Genomic DNA, 21,090 nt, shown 5'->3' with positions numbered 1-21,090 from the left:
GGTTTATGTTAAAGTAGAAAAATTAATATTTATAAAATTATTAGGAGGGTGAAAAAAAAAACAAAATAATAAAAAAAAATCGATTAATCCATCGTTTGAATTAGAATTATACATTTGTTTTAGTTGAATTAAGTTCAAATATATATATATATATATTATATGTTGAATAATGATAATAATAAATTTCATACCTAAATAAATATCAAATTAATATATTTCTAAAATTTAAAAATATTATTAGAGATTTTTAAAATATTATTATAATTTTAAATGTATAACTTTAGTCCGTGTATTTTTAAATAAATCTTATAATTAATATCTATAATTAGTTTTTTTTTTATATTAACTATAAAAAAATTACATAATATATTTTTGGGTATAAAAGTTAAAATTTATTGATAAAGCCAAATATGGATTATTTGAGTTGAAAAATTTTACGATGTGAACAAATGGGTTAAATTTAAAAACGTCTCAACCCGATCAAACTCAATCTAACCCATAAACTCTCAAACGATCCAAAACAGATGAACCAAAAGAACATAAATCCAAATGAATTCGACCTCATAACCTCAAAAGTGGCGAAATCAAGAATAATACGTCTCAGCATAGCCTGATGAAGTACCACAATCTAATTCATATCCAACTTTCTACAATGTCGATTTATTTTATTTAGTTCTAAATAAATAAAAAATAATTCCAATGCTTCTCGTGAGTAATGATACCCAATAATAAATGTATTCTCTCTCATAGTTATCTTATCCATCTAACTCAGTGTTTATACTAAGAATTTTCTCTTATCCCGACCACATCATTTCTTTACAACTATACCATTTACCGAATTGAGTTCAATTATAGATCATCGTGATTATTATTATTATTATTTTCTTTGAAAATGACCTCGAGATGTCTCTAAGGCTTATCCATTAGAAAAATAATTGAAATTAAACCTAAAATCATAGGACCAAAGTGGTAGGTTAAGCACCTATGTATAAACTACGAGAAGAAAAATAAAAGTAAACGCTAAATATAATTAATATTTAATAATTGATTATTAATAATTAAATTCAATTTGGTTGTTAATTTTGTCTTCTTCTCATTAAGTTGTACCCAGTAAACCAATAAGACTCCGTCGTTTGATTCCTTTAAATTTTGAATTATATTTAATAAAATTAAACTAAATTTCCGTTGAGAGCTACTCGTTGACTTTTGCTAATCCGTTGACTCCGAGTTTCTATTTAAAGGCATCGATTTTCACTTCAGCTTTGCAAAAGAGACCATTTTCTCTGTGTCTCTGTTGAAAATGGAGTATTCAACGACGTCGTCTAAGGACAATGCAAAGCCAGCCGCCTCTTACCCCACCCGAGGAATCGGACATCCACCGGAGGTATATCCTCCACCACCAAACTACGGCGGCGGATATCCACCTGCAGGATATGCTCCGCCGCCTCCAATGCCTGGATACGGTGGATATCCGTCGCCGCCACCACCGTACGGCGCGTATCCACCGCCGTACAACACTGGGCCCTACGCTCCACAAGCCTACGGTTATCCACATCATCCGCCACCGCCGCCGGCTTATGTTTATGGTCCACCACTGCCGGGATATCCGCCAGCGACCAATGCTCCAACGACGGGTAAGAAAAAGAAAGGAAAGAGTAAAATGCTTGGATTAGGAGCGGGGTTGCTCGGTGGAGTTGTCGGAGGGCTTTTGCTCGGCGATTTTGCGGCGGATGCTGGGGCGGCAGCGCCGTCGTTTGAGTTATTTTCCGATGCCACCGGCGGCGGATTTGATCAATTGTGCGATGCAAGGATGCAATCTGTGTCCGATAGCATTGATTTGCTCGGAACCATTGGCTGATATAAAAATATTATTATATCCCACAATTGTGCTTTTCTGCAATTTATTATTTATTTTCTGCAGTTTTTTTTTTTAAAAAAAAAAAATTTATGAACATTTATGGCATGGCTTTAATTTATATTTTGTTCGTCCTTGTTTGGGCAAGTTTGATGTTTAAATGTGATTGACTAAGTTAAATGTTTAAATGTGTTTGCCCTCTCTCTATCTACACATATTAACACCCGTGTTAGTTACGAATTTAGTCAAATACATAGTTAAAAAGATAATCGAGAATGTTAAAAATATACGGCTTATACATTGTTTATGAGATTTGTTTGGGTCATAGACGAGGATAAGATCAACTTCAATGTATATCTATTTCAGCTCAATAATTGTTAAAGTGAGAGAATCAAAGCATCAACTTTTAGAATAAAAGGAATATTCAATTATTTATCTTACCCGATCCATAATTTTAGCTTGCTAGTTGACTTCTCTTCATCAACAACCGACCAACAGTTACTAGCTTAATAAGATAATGCCTCGAGGTAACCACGACATATTACTTGCTTACCACCTTACCTTCTTGCGAAAACGTTGCTGGTGTGAAGCAGACTTGGGATAATTTATTTAATTTTTTTTCTTTTTTCTAAACTTTATTCTCTCCATTTTCGATATGAAACTCGGAAGAATTGTGAGTCAGAAGCTCTCTTTCATTTTTGCTATAGAGCTCGTAGCCTCAATTGTCGTTGTAGATAGACATAGATCTTTCTAGAGACATTATAAATAATATATAAATAAAAATACAACTCTCATTTGTTTGGTAAAAAAATTCAAAAAATTATGGGAGGTTATTTTAATTGAATTGGTCAATAATGATATTAATCTATAAAATAAAAAAAATATAACATAAATATATGAGAAAAATGTAATTTATTAAGTCAATTTAAACGATAAAAATTCTAATTACCCACTTTAATTAGGTTAAAATGAGTTTTGATATATTTTTTCAATATAAAATTGAGGAGTTAATTCTTAATTATTGATATATATATATATATATATATATAATATAATATAATATTATAATGATAATAATGATAACAACCTTTTGTGATAAATAAAAAGAACTAACAAGTCGTGGAATCTGTCACAAACGTGTTGATGCCTTCCAATCTTCCTTCAATTTTTTCTTTGAGAGGTAAAGTCGTTTAAAATATATATATATATATATATATATATATATATATATATATATATATATATATATATACATATAATTAATTAATCTGATGTGTACATTGTGTTTCACTCCAAGTATTAAATTATTGTCTCCAACGACATTATAGAAAATATATTTAATTTTAACATTTTTCATTTTAAAAAAAAAAGATATTATTACCACATTTTAAAGCTCAACCTATTTGATTTCGTGATAGGTGGTTAATATTAATCTAATGAGTGAAGTCATCGTTGTCTGACCAATTGACTCAGACACGAGACCGCACGTGCCTCCCTCATAACCACACAGGCTAGCCTTAAATGGAATGACCCTTTTAGTTTTGTTGCACCGATTTTCATGTCTACTTTTCTTACCATTCAATAAGTTGACTTTGCCAACATTAGGGTCGTCCCGTTCATTATATAATGACTCCGATGGTGTACCTGAGTCGAAGTGGGCTCAACAATCAGTCTAGATTTTCACGTGCTTCCTCCTTACTCCAAAGTTTTTTTTTTCTTTGTTTTTGTGGCTAATTTTTTAAAAAATAAAATCAATTCTATTTCAATTTTCTCCTCCTTGCCCTCATCTCTAAATTTGCAATTTAGTTTACAAAATTAAAAATAATAATTCAAAAATATTTATTTTGAATCATAAAATATAATTTCGATATATTTTAATGAGAGAAAAAAAAAGTAAACTGAGACTCGGTCGTTTTATTTCTTCCCATGTTAGTATTTATCATATTTTTTTGTTTAATATTTTATAATTAAATAATGAAACACTAAATATTTGTTATCTTTTCTTTGAAATTATAAAAATATCCTTAAATTTTTGAGTAAATTTCAATTACGCCACTAAATTTTATAATATTTTATTTTCACCCTTAAATTTTAAATTTGATTTATAAACCATTCCAAAGTTTTTTAAATTTATAGGGACACTGATATATAAAAATAGATTATGCATTTGAAATGAAATATATATAGTAACAATGATTTTAGTATTTTATAATAATTATAATTCTATTATATTCATATTTTAATTATTATACAATAGCTATTAAATTAATTTCCATCCGTTATTTGATGGGAATTTTTTTTATTTTTTTAAATGAATTTCAAAACTATCTGTCTAATTTTTATAAAACTAAATTCTGTAAAATAAAAAATAAAAAAAAATTATAAAAAAAAAAACGGATAAAACTCGTTTTGAATTTTGAATATAAATTTGGCGGGAAATTCGTCAGTGCCTCGACGGCGTCGTTTGGTGCTGGTATCCTCCACCGCAACCAGCGGCTGGATTTCCTCCGCCGTATACTCCGTACAACACTCCACATTATGGATATTAACAACCACCCGGGTATCCGCCAGCGCCGGTTGTAGTTGAAAAGGAGAAGAAATCGGGAATGAGTAAGATTTTAGTAGCGGGAGAGGCATTGCTCGGTGGATTGGTTTGTGAGGTTTTAATAGGAGAAATGGCTGCAGATCTTGGACCGCTTACTTACACCGGGGGTAATGGCCGACCCTCCTGTGACATCGGCACATTCCTACAATCTTAGTTAGTTTTGGGTTCGAGTGACATTTCACCCCTATCCACAGTTCATTTATTGTAAGTGCTCTATGTCGGCAGACAACTCTCATTCTTCTTGCCACCTCGATATCTCTCGATTGCCCGTCTATGCCTTTGCCACTGTCACGTCTCTACCATCCATGCTGTTGATGTATGCACGTTTTTATGGATTAAATGTGTATTTGAGAAAAAGTAGAAATCATCCATAAACAATCTCTACAAATCTCGAATTTTTTGAATTTTAAAATTAGAAATGAAAGGACAAATTTGTCCTATTACAAATTTCTGACCTAAAAATCTTAAATTTCATTCCTATTTAACCTCAATTCAGTTGGGGTTCACTAGTGTACTAATTTTTATCAAAACAATAATAATATAAAAAAAGATTCACAAACTAATTGATTTTGGATACAAAGATGGTGCTGGTAAAACGTGTCATTCGTAATGCAAAGAAAGAGATCACTACTTTACTTATTTGTTGGACCGCCTGTGTGAAGAGAGTCGTCTCTGACCAGGACTAATAACCCATTCTTTTGTGTTGGACCACCAGTACAAAGAGAGTGGTCTCTGACCTGGACCTATAACCCATTCTTCTTTGTTGGACCGCTAGTGCAAAGATAGTGGTCACTGACCAGGACTAGTAATCCATTCAAATTTAGATCTTGATATATCTGTAGGCATCTTATATCATAAATTAAGTGAGGCAATATGATGAAATTTGACTGATAAGGTAATAAATTTGACTTGTGCACAATTAAATTAATAAATAACTTAAAAACTTCAAAATTTTGAATAAAATAAAAATTTTTAACGTTTTTCTCAACAAAAAAAATAAATAAATAATAATAATAATAAATTAATTAAATTAAATTTAGTAGATAATTAAATTTATTTGAACGATATTTAGAATAGATTGTTAAAATTGCAATATTTAAGATTAAAATTACATTATGAAATTGAAAGATAAATTAATTTTTTTATTTCATTTTTATTTGTTCGTTTTAATTTTTAATTGGGAAAAATGTTGCATTATTGGGTGTTTGTAAATCATGCTAATCGAATTAAAATAAATAAATAAATCACATTCATCATTTCAATTTTTGCGCCATGAAAATCTCTCTTCAATCTGTCCTTTTTTTCTCCTTTCGCAATCCTTTCATACAGACCTCTCTCTCTCTCTCTCTCTCTCTCTCTCTCTCCATTTCTCTTTCCCTCGACGCATTCAATGGCGGCTCTTCGATTCTCCACTAATTTAACCGCCTTTTCCAGGTCTTTTTCGTCTCTACTTTCCATTTGTGTAATAATCTATTCCACATCGTTTGGCAGTTTGAATGATCCGTGAAATCGACGTTTCCCTGGAACACGAGGCTTCTTTAATTTTTATTCTCTTTGCTTCACTCGATCGCCTGGATTTATAGCGATATCGTTTCGCTTGTTTTCTGTATCTGTGAGGATTGGATTTTGTTTTTTATTAGTCGTTAGCGGTTCTTTTGTGTATCGCATTGATCTTGAAAATGTGCGTTGTATTGTGAAGTTTGAGTTCTTCGTTGTTTGTATACCTGATGTTGAGGTCGTCGATGTTTTAGGTTTTTGTTCGAACCTGAGGAGGTATGGTTTCTCCGCCGATGGTGGAGCCAGGACAGTTGAAGCGCGCGATGATCGATTCGACGGCTGGCGCAATTGCTGGTTGTGTGTCTCGGACGGTCACGTCTCCTCTCGACGTGATTAAGATCAGGTTTCAGGTCGATTTTGGTTCCATTTGCTGCAATTGTTTGATTTTTTTAGGAAGAGTATAAGAGAGAAGAATGAAATGTTAGCCGCGAATTAAGATTTTATGTTTATTGGCTGTAAGTGCGAAATTGAACATCATGTTTTTTTCTCCTCCCGCGAAGAAAGAAATAGTGATGCTGGATGAATTTGTGGTTTTATAATTTAGTTGGAAGTTTCAATCTGTTGCTGGTCTCAAAATTGATAGCGATTTTTTTCTTTCTTCGATGTTGTTCATTTCACTTCTTTTCAGCGTTCTTCTATGGCTTTTTCTTGCATAGCAGGTTAGAGGTGTGGATATGCAGATTTTGTTTGTTCCAACTTCGAACTGAACTCTTTACGTATGGAATTTCCTATGTAGAAATAGTTTCTTCATTTCAGGCTTTGCAATTAATGTAACTGTCATCTGCTGCCAAATGTAGTTTCATGTAGAATTCATTGATTGTTAGCTTCCTTGTTTTGCATTTTTCTGCGAGGGATAAACTCTCAATCCTGCTTGCTGCGGAGTAAATTTCCAGTGCCATTGCCTGCTATGCTACGAGAGTTCTACTCTTAGTTTTGCATATCTGTATCTCTCCGTGTAATTTAATTACACTGTGATGAATGCTTATGTTCATGTTCGTTTTGTAGGTTCAACTGGAGCCGATAACTTCATGGGCTTTGGTTCAAAGAAGTTTGTCTGGGCCATCAAAGTACACCGGCATGATCCAAGCAACAAAGGATATTTTCAGGGAGGAAGGCTTACCGGTATGCTTGTTTAAAAATCATGTTATATGTATTCTCCAATCAACATATTATGTCGATCAGCTTGATTATCAGTCCCCTTCATGAAAAGATGTAGTGTAGGAATGACTGCAATTGGCACTTTATTGTTTTACATTTAGAAAGATATATGAGGTTTCATATATATATATATATATATATATATATATATATATATTTTTGCGGGAAGAGATACTTGAGCAAAATTATGTAGTGTCCTTAATAACTAATAATGGAGGAATAGGGAATGAGAACAAGGAAGAGGAGTGTTGATGTATTTTCTAATCAAATGGTCTTGAAAGCTCTTTGATGAAACCAATGAGACGTCGAACGAAGTAATTGCAAGTATGGAGATTGGATGAAAATTGGTTTACAAAATAAATATTGATTGGTAGCTAATTCAGAAAAAATCCACACAACGTTGCCTCTTCAAACAAAACAGGGATTTGACGAAAGCTTACCCGGCATACCTCTTGCACACATACAGTGCTCAGGGCTGATTAAAAAATCCGGATGAGAAAAGCTTTATTCTAATCCACCGTTTACTTCATTCTTCGTTTACTTGTGACCTAATTACTACTTATTAAATCATACTAATACTGTGTCATACTTGATTGAGTAAAGCTTTTAATTTGTATTAATTGCCTTTGAAGGCTTCCAATCCTTATGGCTTGTTTCTGTACATTTGTATGCTGCCTACAGCCCTATTCTTGTATCATCAGAAACTAGCATTGTGCACATATTTAGTGACTCGAATCCCTATAATTTCTGAATGTTTTTACCATTTCACCTTTCATTGAATCTGATGAGTGACATAGAGAATATTTTTGTTTACTTGGAGAGATTCCACTTCTATTCAACTTTCTTCAGGATATACTGTGGCGTCATATACTTCCTAGTTTTTTTTTTTTTTTTCCTCCCGACAATTGTATCCTCAAACAAATATTTCTTCTTTCTTTAATTCAGAGTTATCTTTTGTAGGGCTTTTGGCGTGGTAATGTTCCTGCTCTGCTCATGGTTATGCCATATACAGCTATACAATTTACCGTGTTACATAGAATGAAAACATATGCTGCTGGTTCTTCTAAGACAGGTACTATATAGAATATAGCCAATACTTCAACTATTTTAGGCATATACCTTCGACCAACACGTTGCTGCATACTACACCCACACGAGGAGTGGTGGTTGAAGTAAAAAGAGACTGCAATATGGATAAGGTTTAGGAGGGATAAAATAAATGGTGGATATAGATTTAAGGTGCTCCTACAAAATCATATCTAATTATTTTGAGGTTCAATCATAGTGACCATCTAGGATAATACCATTCAAGTAATAGGCGATAAAAATGTTGGAGGATCAAACCATTTCCTGGCCTTTGCCTAAACTATTCAGACACCCCTAGTTATAAAAGTAAAAATTAAGGATAAATAAATGCCTTCTCCCTTCCTTCATCCCCTCATCATGTGGCAATTTCGCTGAGACCTCTTCATTAGTTGGGGGAAGAATCTGCACGAATCGAATTTTTTGAGGAACATATCAAGAGAGAATTGAGTTTGGTTAGACAATGTGTGGTCGGTAAACAAGGATCGGTTTTTTAGCAAATTTTGAGATCTCCTCATCCAATTTTCTTGCTGGAAACCAGATAGTTGATGCTTTGTTTGGTTACATAGGTTCCTTTCTTCAGATATTAGATGCTAAAACTACTTGGCATGCAGAATAAACTTGCTTCTGTTTTTATTTATTGATATTATCTGGTTTTCATCTGATGCAGAGGTCCACATACAATTGAACCCTTATCTTTCTTATATCAGTGGGGCACTGGCCGGGTGTGCAGCAACTGTTGGATCATATCCATTTGATCTTCTTCGAACGATATTGGCATCACAAGGTGAACCTAAGGTATTGAATTTGATGAACGACTCATTTTATCTTATGTCACGAACTGAACTGTGTAGAATATATAAAGCAATCAATATATTGTCCCACCCTGTATAGGATATAGAAATACATTATATTCTTTTTCAGAGAAAGGGAATGAAGAAGATAGGTGTCGACAAACGCGTACAAACAATTTTATTTGAGCATCAGCTTCTTATAATCCTTTTATTTCCATGACTCTTTGCCAAGAAGCCTTTTGAGTCTTTGTTTCAGTGTCGATAATTTACAATTTTCGATCGAATCAGTACTACGAGTACCGATGTAGTTAGTAACTGAGTAATGTGGCTATAGCAACAAATGCTCATTGCATCTGCACATGCAGTTTTAGTAAAAGATTTCTCTTAGAATGTTTCTTGATGCAAGAATGATGAGCCTGCTTAAACATGCAGATTTATCCATCCATGAGGTCTGCCTTTATTGATATATTCCAAACCCGGGGGTTTCGAGGACTATACGCTGGATTGTCACCTACACTTGTTGAGATTATTCCATACGCGGGTCTACAGTTCGGCACCTATGACACGTTCAGGCGATGGACTATGGCAAGTTTACTGTACCATTGTTGTACATGTTCTTTGCTTTCTTTTCTCATAGTTTTCCTTGAAATGATTTTACAGTCCTGGAACCACCGCCACTACCCTAATTCTGGAGCAACTAATAGGAAAGATGGCCTTTCAAGTTTTCAACTTTTACTTTGCGGGTTGGCTGCTGGGACTTGTGCAAAACTTGTTTGCCATCCACTTGATGTGGTTAAGAAAAGATTTCAGGTACGTTTGCTCTCTTTGTTATTAATATAATGTTCATTAAACATTTATATTAAATAGATTCATGAACTTTAAAAAAATTTAAATTTTTTTAATGAAGCTTTGGAATTTTAAAAAGTTTATATTGAAGCGTTTTTAACTTTTAAAACTTAAAATATAAGCTTTTAATTTTGTGTCTAGTTAGTTTTCGATCTATTTAACATACGAATTTATTGGACGCAAACGCAAAATCGAAAGATTAATGGAACGGTTAATGATTTACTTATTAGATGCAAATTTTAATCTAGATTGTAGACACAAACAACTAATTTATAATTTAATGTAGTTCTTTTTACATTTAGAACTCCTTCCGAATTTAATTTAAACCTTACTTCACTCTTATATATACACATATATACATATGTATATCTATTTATTAAAGAAGTTTTTAAAAGATTTAAAGATTTGGTTTATTTCATTTTTAATTGTTCCTACACAACCTTGTGAAAGGTATTAATTTCCATTTTATCAAATTGCACAGATCGAAGGGCTACAAAGGCATCCGAGATACGGGGCGAGGGTAGAACAAGATGCTTACAGGAACATGATTGATGCTTTACGGAGAATTATGAAAAGCGAAGGAACGGCGGGGCTCTATAAAGGCATCATACCCTCAACGGTTAAGGCAGCCCCTGCTGGCGCCGTCACATTTCTGGCGTTCGACACTATCTCGGACTGGCTTCTTTCTATTTCCTCATAATTTTTTTCCTTTCTTTATATATTTATTAAGTCACAAATAATTGCAAGTTTAGTTTCAGGATTTTGGACTCTTGTTTCAAACCTTACAAACGCAACTTCTAATCTCTTTATTTTGTTATTAATGTTATTTTATCGTTGTTCTCAAAATTCGAGCTAAATTTTAAATACTATAAAAATGATTTAATTTTTATTGTAAGAATTTAGTTAAGAATTTCAAAGATAAAAATAAAGATAAAAGACTGTGCAAGAAAACAAGAAAAAATATTAAAACAAGCAACATACATATAGACTTATAAACTACTACATAATTTTCTAAAGTTACCAATTTTAAAAAAAATCTAATAGGCACCCTTATCTAAGAATCTATTAGATATAAAATAAAATAAAAAAAAAACTTAATCAATTAGCATACCTAGACTATAAATTAAAATTGAGTCTATAGTCAAAACCTTATTAAAAATAAATTATACTTTTTAAAGTTTATTGACCTACTGAAAACAAAATTGAAAGTCTACGAATCTGATTGGTAATTAAAAAGGCATAGTTGAAAAACTCGAGAACTAAACTTGAAATTAAACCCATACAAAATAGGTTAAGACAATAAACTTGAAACTAAGATTTTTATTTATTTTTATTTATTTTTTTTATTTTTTTGTCCTGATGTAATCTGCCACCAATATAATTAAGAAGACAAAAATTAGAAGAGAATTATAAAAACCTTTATTTTTTAAAAAGCTCAAGGAGCAAATGCCCCTTCCTTTGTTTTCTTGGCTCCATTCCTGAAAGCAGTTTCAGCATGTTAAAAACGACATCCAAATTTTAGTACAGAAAAACCAAAATCTAAAGCTCAGTCCCAACAAACAAATAAATAAATAAGTAAAAATAACCTGTTATTTAGAACCCTTCTTTTTGTCTCGGAGACTGTCCTCTGGAGGCAGAGACAGAAACTGCAAAATCGTCCGTATTTGAGAAACGCCCACATTATACCTTTCAGCAATTTGGTTAACTCCCATTGGCCCATCATGATCATCAGCCTTCCCTTCGTGCAGGAGAATTATGTGGCGCATCTGTGCTACGTTTAGAGTTCCTGGTGGGGCTGGGCGATCCTCGTATTTACTCGATTTTAAATCTGTATTTCGTAGCTTTGGCATTGGTCTGTTGTACCTCTCCACCACGGAAGCCTATTTCATCATCAAAATCACACAAATTGGAAAATCGTCGCGCATAAAAGACTTGTTTTAAAATCGTAAGTTCTTAAATAGAGGGCATTGATCAAACACAATATTACAAACAGCAATTACATATATAGATAGATAGATAAATATGCACACATTCAGGAGACAGACATTTGATTAAAGAAGAAGGGAAGGGGCAATATCCAGAAAGCCAAAGAAAATAACGATCCCTTTGCCTAAATTGATTTGAATAAGGAGGATTAGAGAGTTCTCTTCCAAATCAAAGAACAAAACTAACCTCCTCAACAATAGTATATATATATATATACATACATACATATAACACTTCTGATTGATCTACCACCAAAGCTTTTGATTCATGAAAAGAAAAGGTAATAAGTAGTCCTAATCTCTGAGGCAAATTGAACTTTTTTATATTGTAGTGTAGCTTGGATTTTTTTTCTCCTAACAAATATAGAGACAGACTATTAAATTATATGCTTATGAAATCACGAATTTAAATTAGTGTCTGCTATAGTGATCGTTTATCAAAAAGATTGACTAGTTATCAAATGACTGGAGAAATTGGATGATATTTACTTGCAATTTATATTGATCTTTAAGAAATTTTTCAGTATAATTACACCAGCTGACTCTAGGACTGGTCAGACTTCAAGGATTATTAATGGAAAAAAGAATAGAGAGCACCGGAAGATGGAAGAAGTCTAAAATTTATATTCAATGCCTTATACTATAAAAAGTAATTCGGAAGCTTCTTATGGAAGCTTACCTCCCCCATCTCAAGTTTTCCTCCAGGCTTGGATCTAATTCGACCTGCCATTTGGCTAAGCATGGCATCAAACTGTGGATCTCGTTCTTCGAGCACATTTCCAGAATTACTTCCCAAGACGTCACCTGAATTAACAATTGGAATCGGTCAGCATTCAATATATTACATCCTATGAATCAATTCCCTTCAGAAAAAACAATCGCCAAACTGACTTTGGAGTGACGTTAGATACTGCTTTACGATTTACATGCATTATAGAAAGCTATTACTCAGATCTTTTCCTAATTTTATAGGCAATTTCCTCACCAATTCAATGTATACTACTCTTCCAGATTGACCTAAACTTACTTTGGAGTGACTTTTCACACTGCTTATCGATTTACATGCAGTATAGAAAGCTATTACTCAGATTTTTTTCCTAACTTTATAGGCAAATACCTAACCAATTTGATGTTTACTGCCATTCCAGATTAACCGCACAAAAAATCAAGCTCATTATCGAAATCTGATTATATAGAACTCGTAAGAATTCTATGGAACTGCATTTGGTTCAACGGAGAAAGAGAATCAAATTGCTATTTGGTTCAACGGAGAAAGAGAGTGAAATTGCTATTATGCTTCAGGAAAGAAAACAAAACCGTCCATTAATCTCTAGCATCCAGAGCATTTTTTTGGCCTCTATGCAACTTTTGCCTCAAGAAATACAACTAACAGAAATAGTGTAAAAAGAAGAAAAAAATCACAATCTGAGAAGCAAGTGAACTCAAAGTTCAGGACCAAAAATATCACATTAACCGTAACCAGAAGGAAACGCTCACATTAAATAGTAACCTCATCCATAGTTCTGCAAAATCAAACACTAAAAAGAAAGATAGACAATGGTTAACACTAACAAGAAGATATTCTTGTTCAGAGAGACAGAAGTCAACAAACAAAAACGAAATAGGTATTTAAGTAATGAACAAATCAACACTAAATGAACTTAGATTCAATTCCTAATGAAGAAATGAAAAAAGAAAAGAAAAAAAAAGCTAATAAGAGAAAGTGGAAAGAAAGGAAGTTGTAAAAAAAAAAAAAAAAAGTAATAATGAAGCTCGTTATCGAAATCAGATGATTTTAGAACTCGTACAATCCTACGAAGCTGCATTTAGTTCACCTGAGAAACCTACATAATCCTTCTTCGAGAACCTTCAGCCTCGAGTCTCAAAGTGCCAGAAGGAAAACTAGAACAGTAATCAAACAAATCCGAGAAAACGCCACCGGAAACGATTGACAAATTACAATTACCAGAATCAAGCGAGCCGCTCTCCCGAGCCTTCTCGGCCGCACGCGGTGGAGGCTTTCGATCTACGACGCTCTCCATTTTCAACGAAGAGGCAGAGGAGTCGATGCTCGAAGCCGGTTTTATTCTTCCAGCCGCTCGACGAAATGCCTGTCCCATCCTTCCTTCTTCGAAACGAACAACGATCTCACAAAACGAACTGGAATCAGAGATATAGATTCATACGAAATTCGTCAAGGAATAAGCGTAAAGAATCAAGAACCCTACTAGACGGAGGGTTTTACGACAAAATTTCAGGGGGAAATGGAGAGGAAATGTGGACTCGGTGAATCGGGACTCGGTTTTACTGAGTAGAAACTCGAGCCGCTACGGAGAGAACTTAAATAAAAGAGCGCTGGATGGCGAACGTGGCCGATCCGATTATTCTCCACGCAATGAAAACTTTGCGTGGTCATTGTTTATTTATACCTGTTTTTTTTTCACACCTCATTTAATGAAGCTTTTTGAAATATATATATATATTATAATTTATTAATTTTGGTAAAATTATTCAATCCTTCATTTTTGCCCCTATTCGGTTTCTTGATTCCGAGACGAACTCCACCGCATCTTTCTCATGCCGTTTCTCCTTCTCAAAACTATCTTCCCCACTGTGTCCTTCTATAGATGGGATTGCCTTTCTGATCACCTCTAATGCGGATTCTTTCCCGGGTATATGGGTCTCCCAGAACTGTCCTTAGATGGGATGGGGAAGATTCATTCATCGCGGTGGAATTTGATACCAGTTTGACCCTTCGCTTGTTGATCAACAGATATATAAGCAAGTATCTTTAACTTCCGTTAACGTTGTTGAAAGGGGAATTGATTTGATTTTTCTTTTAAATGGACAAATCAACTAAATTTGTAATATTTATATAACTTTCGTTCAAAAGAGTAATTTGACAAAAAAAATTTAAAGGAATAAAATGATATTTAATTTTTTTTTTTTTGAAAAACCAACCTTTTTTCCAAGCCATACTAGATTTCATAAACTAAAGTCGTTTCAAAGAAGAGATATATAAGTCTGATAGAATATATCGTTTGAACAACTTAGAACATATAAGATCATTCGAGATTAGCCCTACAATATAAAAGACAAAATAATAAATAAAAATGTAAATTTACCAACGACGATCCCGTAGAAACTCGACAAGAACACGAGAGACGATGAAATCCACGGAAACTCACAAGAACACGAGAGATGACGATCACCACGGAAACTCGACAAGAACACGATAGACAATGAACCCCATGAAAACTCAGCAAGAACACGAGAGACAACGAACCCCACAAAAACTCGGAAAGAACACGAGAGCAAAGGATTAGCTACGAGTTTCGGTTAGACTATCCAAGTGTTGTTGATGCATAGAAAAGAGAAGACTTCAAGAGTGATACCAATATATATGCCACAATAAATAAGACAAATCAAGAAGTAAATTCTTTTTGAGGGATTAAGTTTCAAGCTTAGATAACACCTCACTATTACTATTGCTATTACTGTTACTGTTACATGAACTAACTACTGCTCTATCTTCAATCTCTAATTTTTCAATGCTAATTCCCAAGTTCTCAGTAGGTCTTACCTTTGGACGAGCATGTCGTGGCGGCCTCATCATCGAGTTCCCTTCCAGGAATGGATCTTTATGCTTTCGCTTTTGCTTGACGTCCAACAATCCTAGAGCTCTTGCTTCCAGCGCTCGAGCTGTTGGGGGTCGGTTCCGACTACTGACTCTCCTCGAAGTCAGACAATGTTGCTGATCATAAATGCTTGGGACTTCAGAAGTTCTAGCTACACTGGGATGGTCTGGTTCCTTGCTTGTGTGGTCAGGTTGTTCTTCTCTCGTTTGAATTATAATAGGTTTGTCGGTTTTCGCGTCGAGAGGAACAGACAAGTTTATGTCTATTAAGGCACGAGACTGATTGAGAGAGATATCATTCGGGTTTCCATCATGGCTAGATATGGGACTGCATCCAGGCAGGACGTTCTTACTAGACCCGGGACCGTCTTTAGAGCAGCAGGCATTGTTTTTCGGTTTGGTAGGTACCGAAATATTACTTGTACACTTCGAACCAAAAGTGTTTAGTCTCCTGCGTTTTTTGGTAACATTAGAAGGCTTTCCTTTATTGATCGATCTCGATTTTTGGCCAAACTCGTGCACAATACCGTTCTGAGAACGCGTGCTATCGGATGGTATGCAGCTGTGTTCCTTCAAAACTTCTGCAGGTGAATCAGTAGAATCAGATGGAGAATAATGTCCATTCGAGTAGACCTTTTGTTTCTTGTTTCTTCTCCAGGCTCGAGAGGTACCAGCAGTTTCAGCCTTGCCGAAACGTCGGTCCTCTTCGGAATCAGAATCCTCCACTGACTCACTGGAAGAATATAGGTCGTTATTTTCAAAATGAGATCTCGACGTAGAAACGCTTAGTACGCCAAGTGGTAAGCTTCTAAGTTCTCGGACTTTTGATGCACTTCCATTAGCCAGACTGGTGTCGATCACAGTAAACTTCACAAAATCGGTGTTGGCTGGAGTTCTTGGTTTGAGATAACAATGGCGTTGTTGAGAAGGAAAATCATCTTGGTCAATTTTTGAGTCGTCGGTCCACCCATTTTCTTCCTTGCTCTTACTACCATTGTCGGCATTGTTGTCAAGCTCAAGTAGTCCAGGATCCAAAGCAACTTTACCAAGGACGTCGCTGACAGAATCGAAATAGTGATTTCCCCTTACCAGCCTTCTCCTCGAAAACTTTTTGATACCCGGGACGAGAAAGACCAATGAATGCTTTGCACCAGCAGTAAAAACATTCCTCGGCTGCTCGGAGTGCCATCCCCGAGCAAGCAAACGAGGCCAAACAGCTTCCCAAAAGAGATCATTCGATCGGGCTTTGCTCAACCTGAAATCACCTGTTAGATAGTTGACAATTTCCAAGGGAGTAAGGGCAGAACATGCTTTCCCAATTGGTATCTCGGGTCGGAGAGAAGAAACGTGATTCGGTTTTAATGGATCCATCGAAACTACTGTAAGATCTTGCTTCCCGTTACCAATCCCCACTGCCTCGACAAAAGCTTCCGTTCCAACCGTAGCCTTCAAAGCAAACACATACTCTTCAAAAGAACTTTTGCCATCACTGAACGCTTTCGTGACCTGACCGTGCAACAGAAACCGTACTTTCATTGAGAAAAACGAAAGAATAATCAAATGCAGTAAATAGTCTTGATTGAAGAAAAAGAAACATAGTCAATACCTCCATTAATGCATTCTTGTTACCCTCTGCTAAACGAGGAAGCAACCGAGAAACCAATTCCTGTAGTCTCCAACCTTTAAACAATCTCGGTCCGAAGATACATTTTCTGCGTCGAGCTTTCCGACAGTCAGACCATCGGCGGTATTTTTCCGACCGATAAAACCTTCCATAGTAGAACGACAGAACATCCCCCATCTGTTTGCTTCCAACAAACTTCTTCACCAAAACAAGGTTTTTCCCAAATATGTATAAACCAAGAAGGAAACTCGCCTCTTCTCCATCACTCCAAGGCTCACCCGAGACACCGGGAACCAGACAGCCGTCATCGGTATTATCCTTCTGATCTGTATCTGTCACAAGCACGGATTCTTTCGGCAAGGCGACATCTATTGTACTGCCTGTCGTTACTTCCGTTGCCTCAATGTTTGACTTTGCGCCATTGCCTACCTGTTCATCTTCAAATGATTCAACTTTCAAGACCTCATTTCTGTTGCATTTCTCAACTGTATCTTCACATAGCTTACGTTCCATCCGATGAGCTTGCTCGGAAATCCACATTACCCGAACGGGCAATCCAACAAAAACTTCATGGAGCCTACTATCCTGAATTTCTGCCTCCTTGCAACACTGAAACAAGTTTATATCTGATTTCAACAACAGAGGAGGAACTTCAACTTGATATTCGTCACCAACTCGAGGAGAAACCTCTGGTTCTGAAAATTCATCGCATATTTCAGAATTTTCCTGAGAAACCGACCGTTCGGGAGATCCATCCTCATTGTCATCGGCATCACCGTAATTTTCTTTGACCAAATCCATCTGCCAAAGAAAACAAACCTGTTTTAGCTCAACATATTCTGACCAAGACTTGCAGATTCATACATTCTCTTAACGATCTTTGCTTTGGATCGTTTTCCACTGCTAACATCTAGAAATCAACGGATGAAATTTCGAAATGACACAAAAAACTAAGACTCCAGCAGTAACACATTTCAGTAAGCTTTAAACCATTAGAATCTCTCAACCTAAATGCCAACCTTCTCTTGCAATCTTAAATTTCTCCAACATTAACATCAGATAATGTACAGATAAAATCAAAAATCACAAAATAATTTAATTATCAAACAACAAAACTGTCCAAAAATTACACTATAATAAGAAAATTTCAAGTCCAATCTGATACATTTCATATAAACTGCTTAGAATGACCTATCAAGTAATTAAGAACTCAAAAGAGCTGAAAGAAAATCACAATTCATAAAATGCCCACAAAATTCATCGAAACCCAAAATATCTTCCCAAAATCATCACAAATTCACAAGAAAAGCCACCAAATATCCAAAAATTCAACAGAAATTCTTACAAACATAATAAACCAAACATTAAGCTCCAAAATCAAGTCAATTAATTCAATCCAGATCCACTTTCGATACCAAAACAAAGAAACCCAAACAACTAAACAAAATCTTACTCGAACAAATGCCATTACAAACAAATATCCCTAAAGCGAGAATTACAACCATTAAAATCACAAACATCGGTAAATGAACGAATCGCATAGTAAAAAAAGATGAATAAATAACCTAAAAGAAAATAAATAAATGATAACTTATAATAATATTCGACCTTACATTGATGGAAAAGAGCTGCAAAAAGCTCAAAAAGCCAACGTAAAAAATCAGCCTACAAAACAGAATTGAGTCCTCGATTTCATCCGATTATGAAGAATGAGAATAAGGAAGAACAAAAATCGCAAACATGAATATAGCAATACTCAGTTTATTATACAAATATTAATTAAAAAGAGGAAAAAAAGAGAAAAAATATATAGATACCTGAGTTCAAGAAAGAAAGTTGAGATTTCTGTTTCATGCCGCAAATGAGAGAGGTTGAAAATGAAGGACTCCGCAGTTGGGCCGGCCCTGTATAGAAGCTAAGCTTTAGCTAAGTAAAACCTGTTGAATTTACTCTTTTATTTAATCTTTAAATTTTATTTGATAATTTATTATATTTTATATTTTTTATTTTAGATTTTGTTAATTATTTATTAAATTTATATAAATTATTAAAAAATCATTTTTTTAATTGATAAATTTATTAATACTTAACTCCTTTTTTATTTAATATTTTATTAATTTTTAACTTGCACACTTCTAATATCTAAATTATAAAAACTAATAATATAGGAAAAATGTATCTAAATTATAAAAGGTAATAATATAGAAAAAAAAAATTTTCACTGGTTAAATGAAAAATAAATGGAGTTCAATGAAATAAATTTTAAATTTTAAATTTTAAATGGAGGATATAGAAAAAAATGATTAAAATTTATTAAGAAAATTATGTTTTTTTTAATAAAAAAGGTAAGATACTAAATTGAATTTAAGGGTAATTTGAAAATTTTAATGTAATAAAACATTTGATAAATTAATAAAATAAAAAAAAAATCTAAATTTTTAAAAGTTTTAATATTATTTTCAATTTTAAAAAAAAAAATCTACATTAAAAAAATATTTTTAACCAGTTAAAAAAAAAATTGTAAATATACTCCCCAACCTAATTTTTAAAACTTAAAAAATACTTCCTATTAATATACTCGTAAACGTTTTAAGAGTATTAATATTAAATCTTTCGTTTTCATATATATTAGTTAAATTTGATAATTTTTAATTATTACGGACCATATTAGTAGATTGTGAATTAGTTATGGTTTAATGTAGCACATAAATTTATCCAAAATCAACGGTAAAGAGGTGGAATTGAGGATAGAAAATATTAAAAATTATGAATAAAATAAAATAACAATTATTTAATTTTGAAATTTGCTGGGTTTAAATTAGGAAAGGTAAAATAAATAATTCCAAAAGATATCAAACCATATTATTATTTTATTTATATGACGTTGTTGAGATATAATATTTGGAGAGTATATTAGTTATAGAATATATCTTAATAGTATTCTTTTATTATTTGATTTATAGTATATTTTATTTTATTCTCAATATTTAATTAGTTTATATTTTTCTTATCGGTAGATATTAATTTATAAGTTATATCTTAATATTTATACAACTAAATCTATTTAATACTCTATACATCTTCCCGTTAATATTTATATTTCTCATTCTTAATAGAAAGAGATGTAAATATTCAACTAAATCTATTTAATACTCTATACATCTATACTGTATCAAAAAATATCACGAGTTATATTTACATTTCAATTATTAATAATATTTTTTAGAAAATTATAAAATTATAAAATGAAATTATGTTTTTAATTAATTAGTGGGTTCATTCCCATTTCAACCATTAATAATATTTTTTAAAAAAATTATAAAATTATAAAATGAAATTATGTTTTTAATTAATTAGTGGGTTAATTCACATTTCAACTATTAATAATATTTTTTAGAAAATTATAAAATTATAAAATAAAATTATGTTTTTAATTAATTAGTGTTCATTCCCATTCCAACTACTAATAATATTTTTTAGAAAATTATAAAATTATAAAATAAAATTATGTTTTTAATTAATTAGTGAGTTCCATTTCTATAGGGTGAATGGTTAAAATTTAATACAAACTTTTTAATACATAATATTTTCGGGATATAAAATTTCTAATGTAATCATTAACATAATATTATACAAATGTTACGATTTAGTAGCGGTTTGTACGAGCATAAATACTTTTTTAAAATTTTGAGAGTAATAAATTTGTTTCAACTATTTAAAAATCAATTTTTAAATTAAAAAGAAAAAATGGTCGTAGATAATATCTACGTCAATTCAAATTATAATATTTTATTATAATATCTTATAATAATTAGTTGGAAAGAAATATATATTATATATGGATAATTAGTTAATATTTTTTCGTTTATGATTTAATTAAGTATATTTTATTTTATTCCAAAAATTTAGTTAATATATATATATATATATATATATATATATATAT

At 32.9% G+C, this 21,090-nt stretch overlaps 4 protein-coding genes across 6 annotated transcripts; 2 read left to right on the top strand and 2 right to left on the bottom strand.

Moving 5' to 3' along the window:
• The first annotated feature begins 1,278 nt into the window (after positions 1-1,278).
• LOC111499038 (polyadenylation factor subunit 2-like) lies at positions 1,279-1,884 on the top strand. The gene has a single exon (XM_023150482.1). It carries the CDS (start codon positions 1,301-1,303, stop codon positions 1,856-1,858), a length of 558 nt encoding a protein of 185 aa, XP_023006250.1. The 5' UTR covers positions 1,279-1,300; the 3' UTR covers positions 1,859-1,884.
• Positions 1,885-5,776: 3,892 nt separating this feature from the next.
• On the top strand, positions 5,777-10,680 carry LOC111499135 (mitochondrial thiamine diphosphate carrier 2-like). 3 transcript variants are annotated; one of them, XM_023150618.1, is made up of 8 exons: positions 5,777-5,894; positions 6,212-6,367; positions 7,023-7,139; positions 8,136-8,247; positions 8,929-9,056; positions 9,485-9,637; positions 9,713-9,862; positions 10,380-10,680. In XM_023150618.1, the coding sequence occupies exons 2-8, from the start codon at positions 6,236-6,238 to the stop codon at positions 10,596-10,598; spliced, it is 1,011 nt and encodes a 336-aa protein (XP_023006386.1). In that variant the 5' UTR covers positions 5,777-5,894; positions 6,212-6,235; the 3' UTR covers positions 10,599-10,680. The 3 variants fall into 3 exon arrangements, with proteins under 3 accessions (XP_023006386.1, XP_023006387.1, XP_023006389.1); XM_023150619.1 differs by lacking the exon at positions 5,777-5,894 and adding an exon at positions 5,918-6,072; XM_023150621.1 differs by lacking the exon at positions 5,777-5,894 and having other exon boundaries at positions 6,297-6,360.
• Positions 10,681-11,294: 614 nt separating this feature from the next.
• On the bottom strand, positions 11,295-14,287 carry LOC111499180. The gene is made up of 4 exons (XM_023150696.1): positions 13,850-14,287; positions 12,563-12,687; positions 11,485-11,778; positions 11,295-11,376 (listed from the first exon to the last, which is right to left on the bottom strand). Exons 1-3 carry the CDS (start codon positions 14,001-14,003, stop codon positions 11,488-11,490), a joined length of 570 nt encoding a protein of 189 aa, XP_023006464.1. The 5' UTR covers positions 14,004-14,287; the 3' UTR covers positions 11,295-11,376; positions 11,485-11,487.
• A 941-nt stretch (positions 14,288-15,228) lies between these two features.
• LOC111499132 lies at positions 15,229-19,054 on the bottom strand. Its single transcript, XM_023150616.1, has 4 exons — positions 18,962-19,054; positions 18,758-18,809; positions 17,127-17,945; positions 15,229-17,026 (listed from the first exon to the last, which is right to left on the bottom strand). The coding sequence occupies exons 3-4, from the start codon at positions 17,943-17,945 to the stop codon at positions 15,335-15,337; spliced, it is 2,511 nt and encodes an 836-aa protein (XP_023006384.1). The 5' UTR covers positions 18,758-18,809; positions 18,962-19,054; the 3' UTR covers positions 15,229-15,334.
• Positions 19,055-21,090: the final 2,036 nt, after the last annotated feature.

Source organism: Cucurbita maxima, unplaced genomic scaffold (genome assembly GCF_002738345.1).
Source record: "Cucurbita maxima cultivar Rimu unplaced genomic scaffold, Cmax_1.0 Cma_Scf00026, whole genome shotgun sequence".
Classification (NCBI taxonomy): Eukaryota; Viridiplantae; Streptophyta; class Magnoliopsida; order Cucurbitales; family Cucurbitaceae; genus Cucurbita; species Cucurbita maxima.
This window is presented reverse-complemented; position numbering and strand designations above follow the sequence as displayed.

What these genes read in the sequence shown, in the direction of transcription:
- LOC111499038 (XM_023150482.1), top strand. Translation starts at nt 1,301, where the DNA reads ATGGAGTATTCAACGACGTCGTCTAAGGACAATGCAAAGCCAGCCGCC.
- LOC111499135 (XM_023150618.1), top strand. Translation starts at nt 6,236, where the DNA reads ATGGTTTCTCCGCCGATGGTGGAGCCAGGACAGTTGAAGCGCGCGATG. An exon ending in TGCTGGTTCTTCTAAGACAG is followed by an intron (nt 8,248 to 8,928) that starts GTACTATATAGA and finishes CATCTGATGCAG; the next exon opens with AGGTCCACATACAATTGAAC. An exon ending in TGGTTAAGAAAAGATTTCAG is followed by an intron (nt 9,863 to 10,379) that starts GTACGTTTGCTC and finishes CAAATTGCACAG; the next exon opens with ATCGAAGGGCTACAAAGGCA.
- LOC111499180 (XM_023150696.1), bottom strand. Translation starts at nt 14,003, where the DNA reads ATGGGACAGGCATTTCGTCGAGCGGCTGGAAGAATAAAACCGGCTTCG. An exon ending in GAGCGGCTCGCTTGATTCTG is followed by an intron (nt 12,688 to 13,849) that starts GTAATTGTAATT and finishes TTGTTAATTCAG; the next exon opens with GTGACGTCTTGGGAAGTAAT. An exon ending in GAAAACTTGAGATGGGGGAG is followed by an intron (nt 11,779 to 12,562) that starts GTAAGCTTCCAT and finishes ATGATGAAATAG; the next exon opens with GCTTCCGTGGTGGAGAGGTA.
- LOC111499132 (XM_023150616.1), bottom strand. Translation starts at nt 17,945, where the DNA reads ATGGATTTGGTCAAAGAAAATTACGGTGATGCCGATGACAATGAGGAT. An exon ending in ACAAGAATGCATTAATGGAG is followed by an intron (nt 17,027 to 17,126) that starts GTATTGACTATG and finishes TTGCACGGTCAG; the next exon opens with GTCACGAAAGCGTTCAGTGA.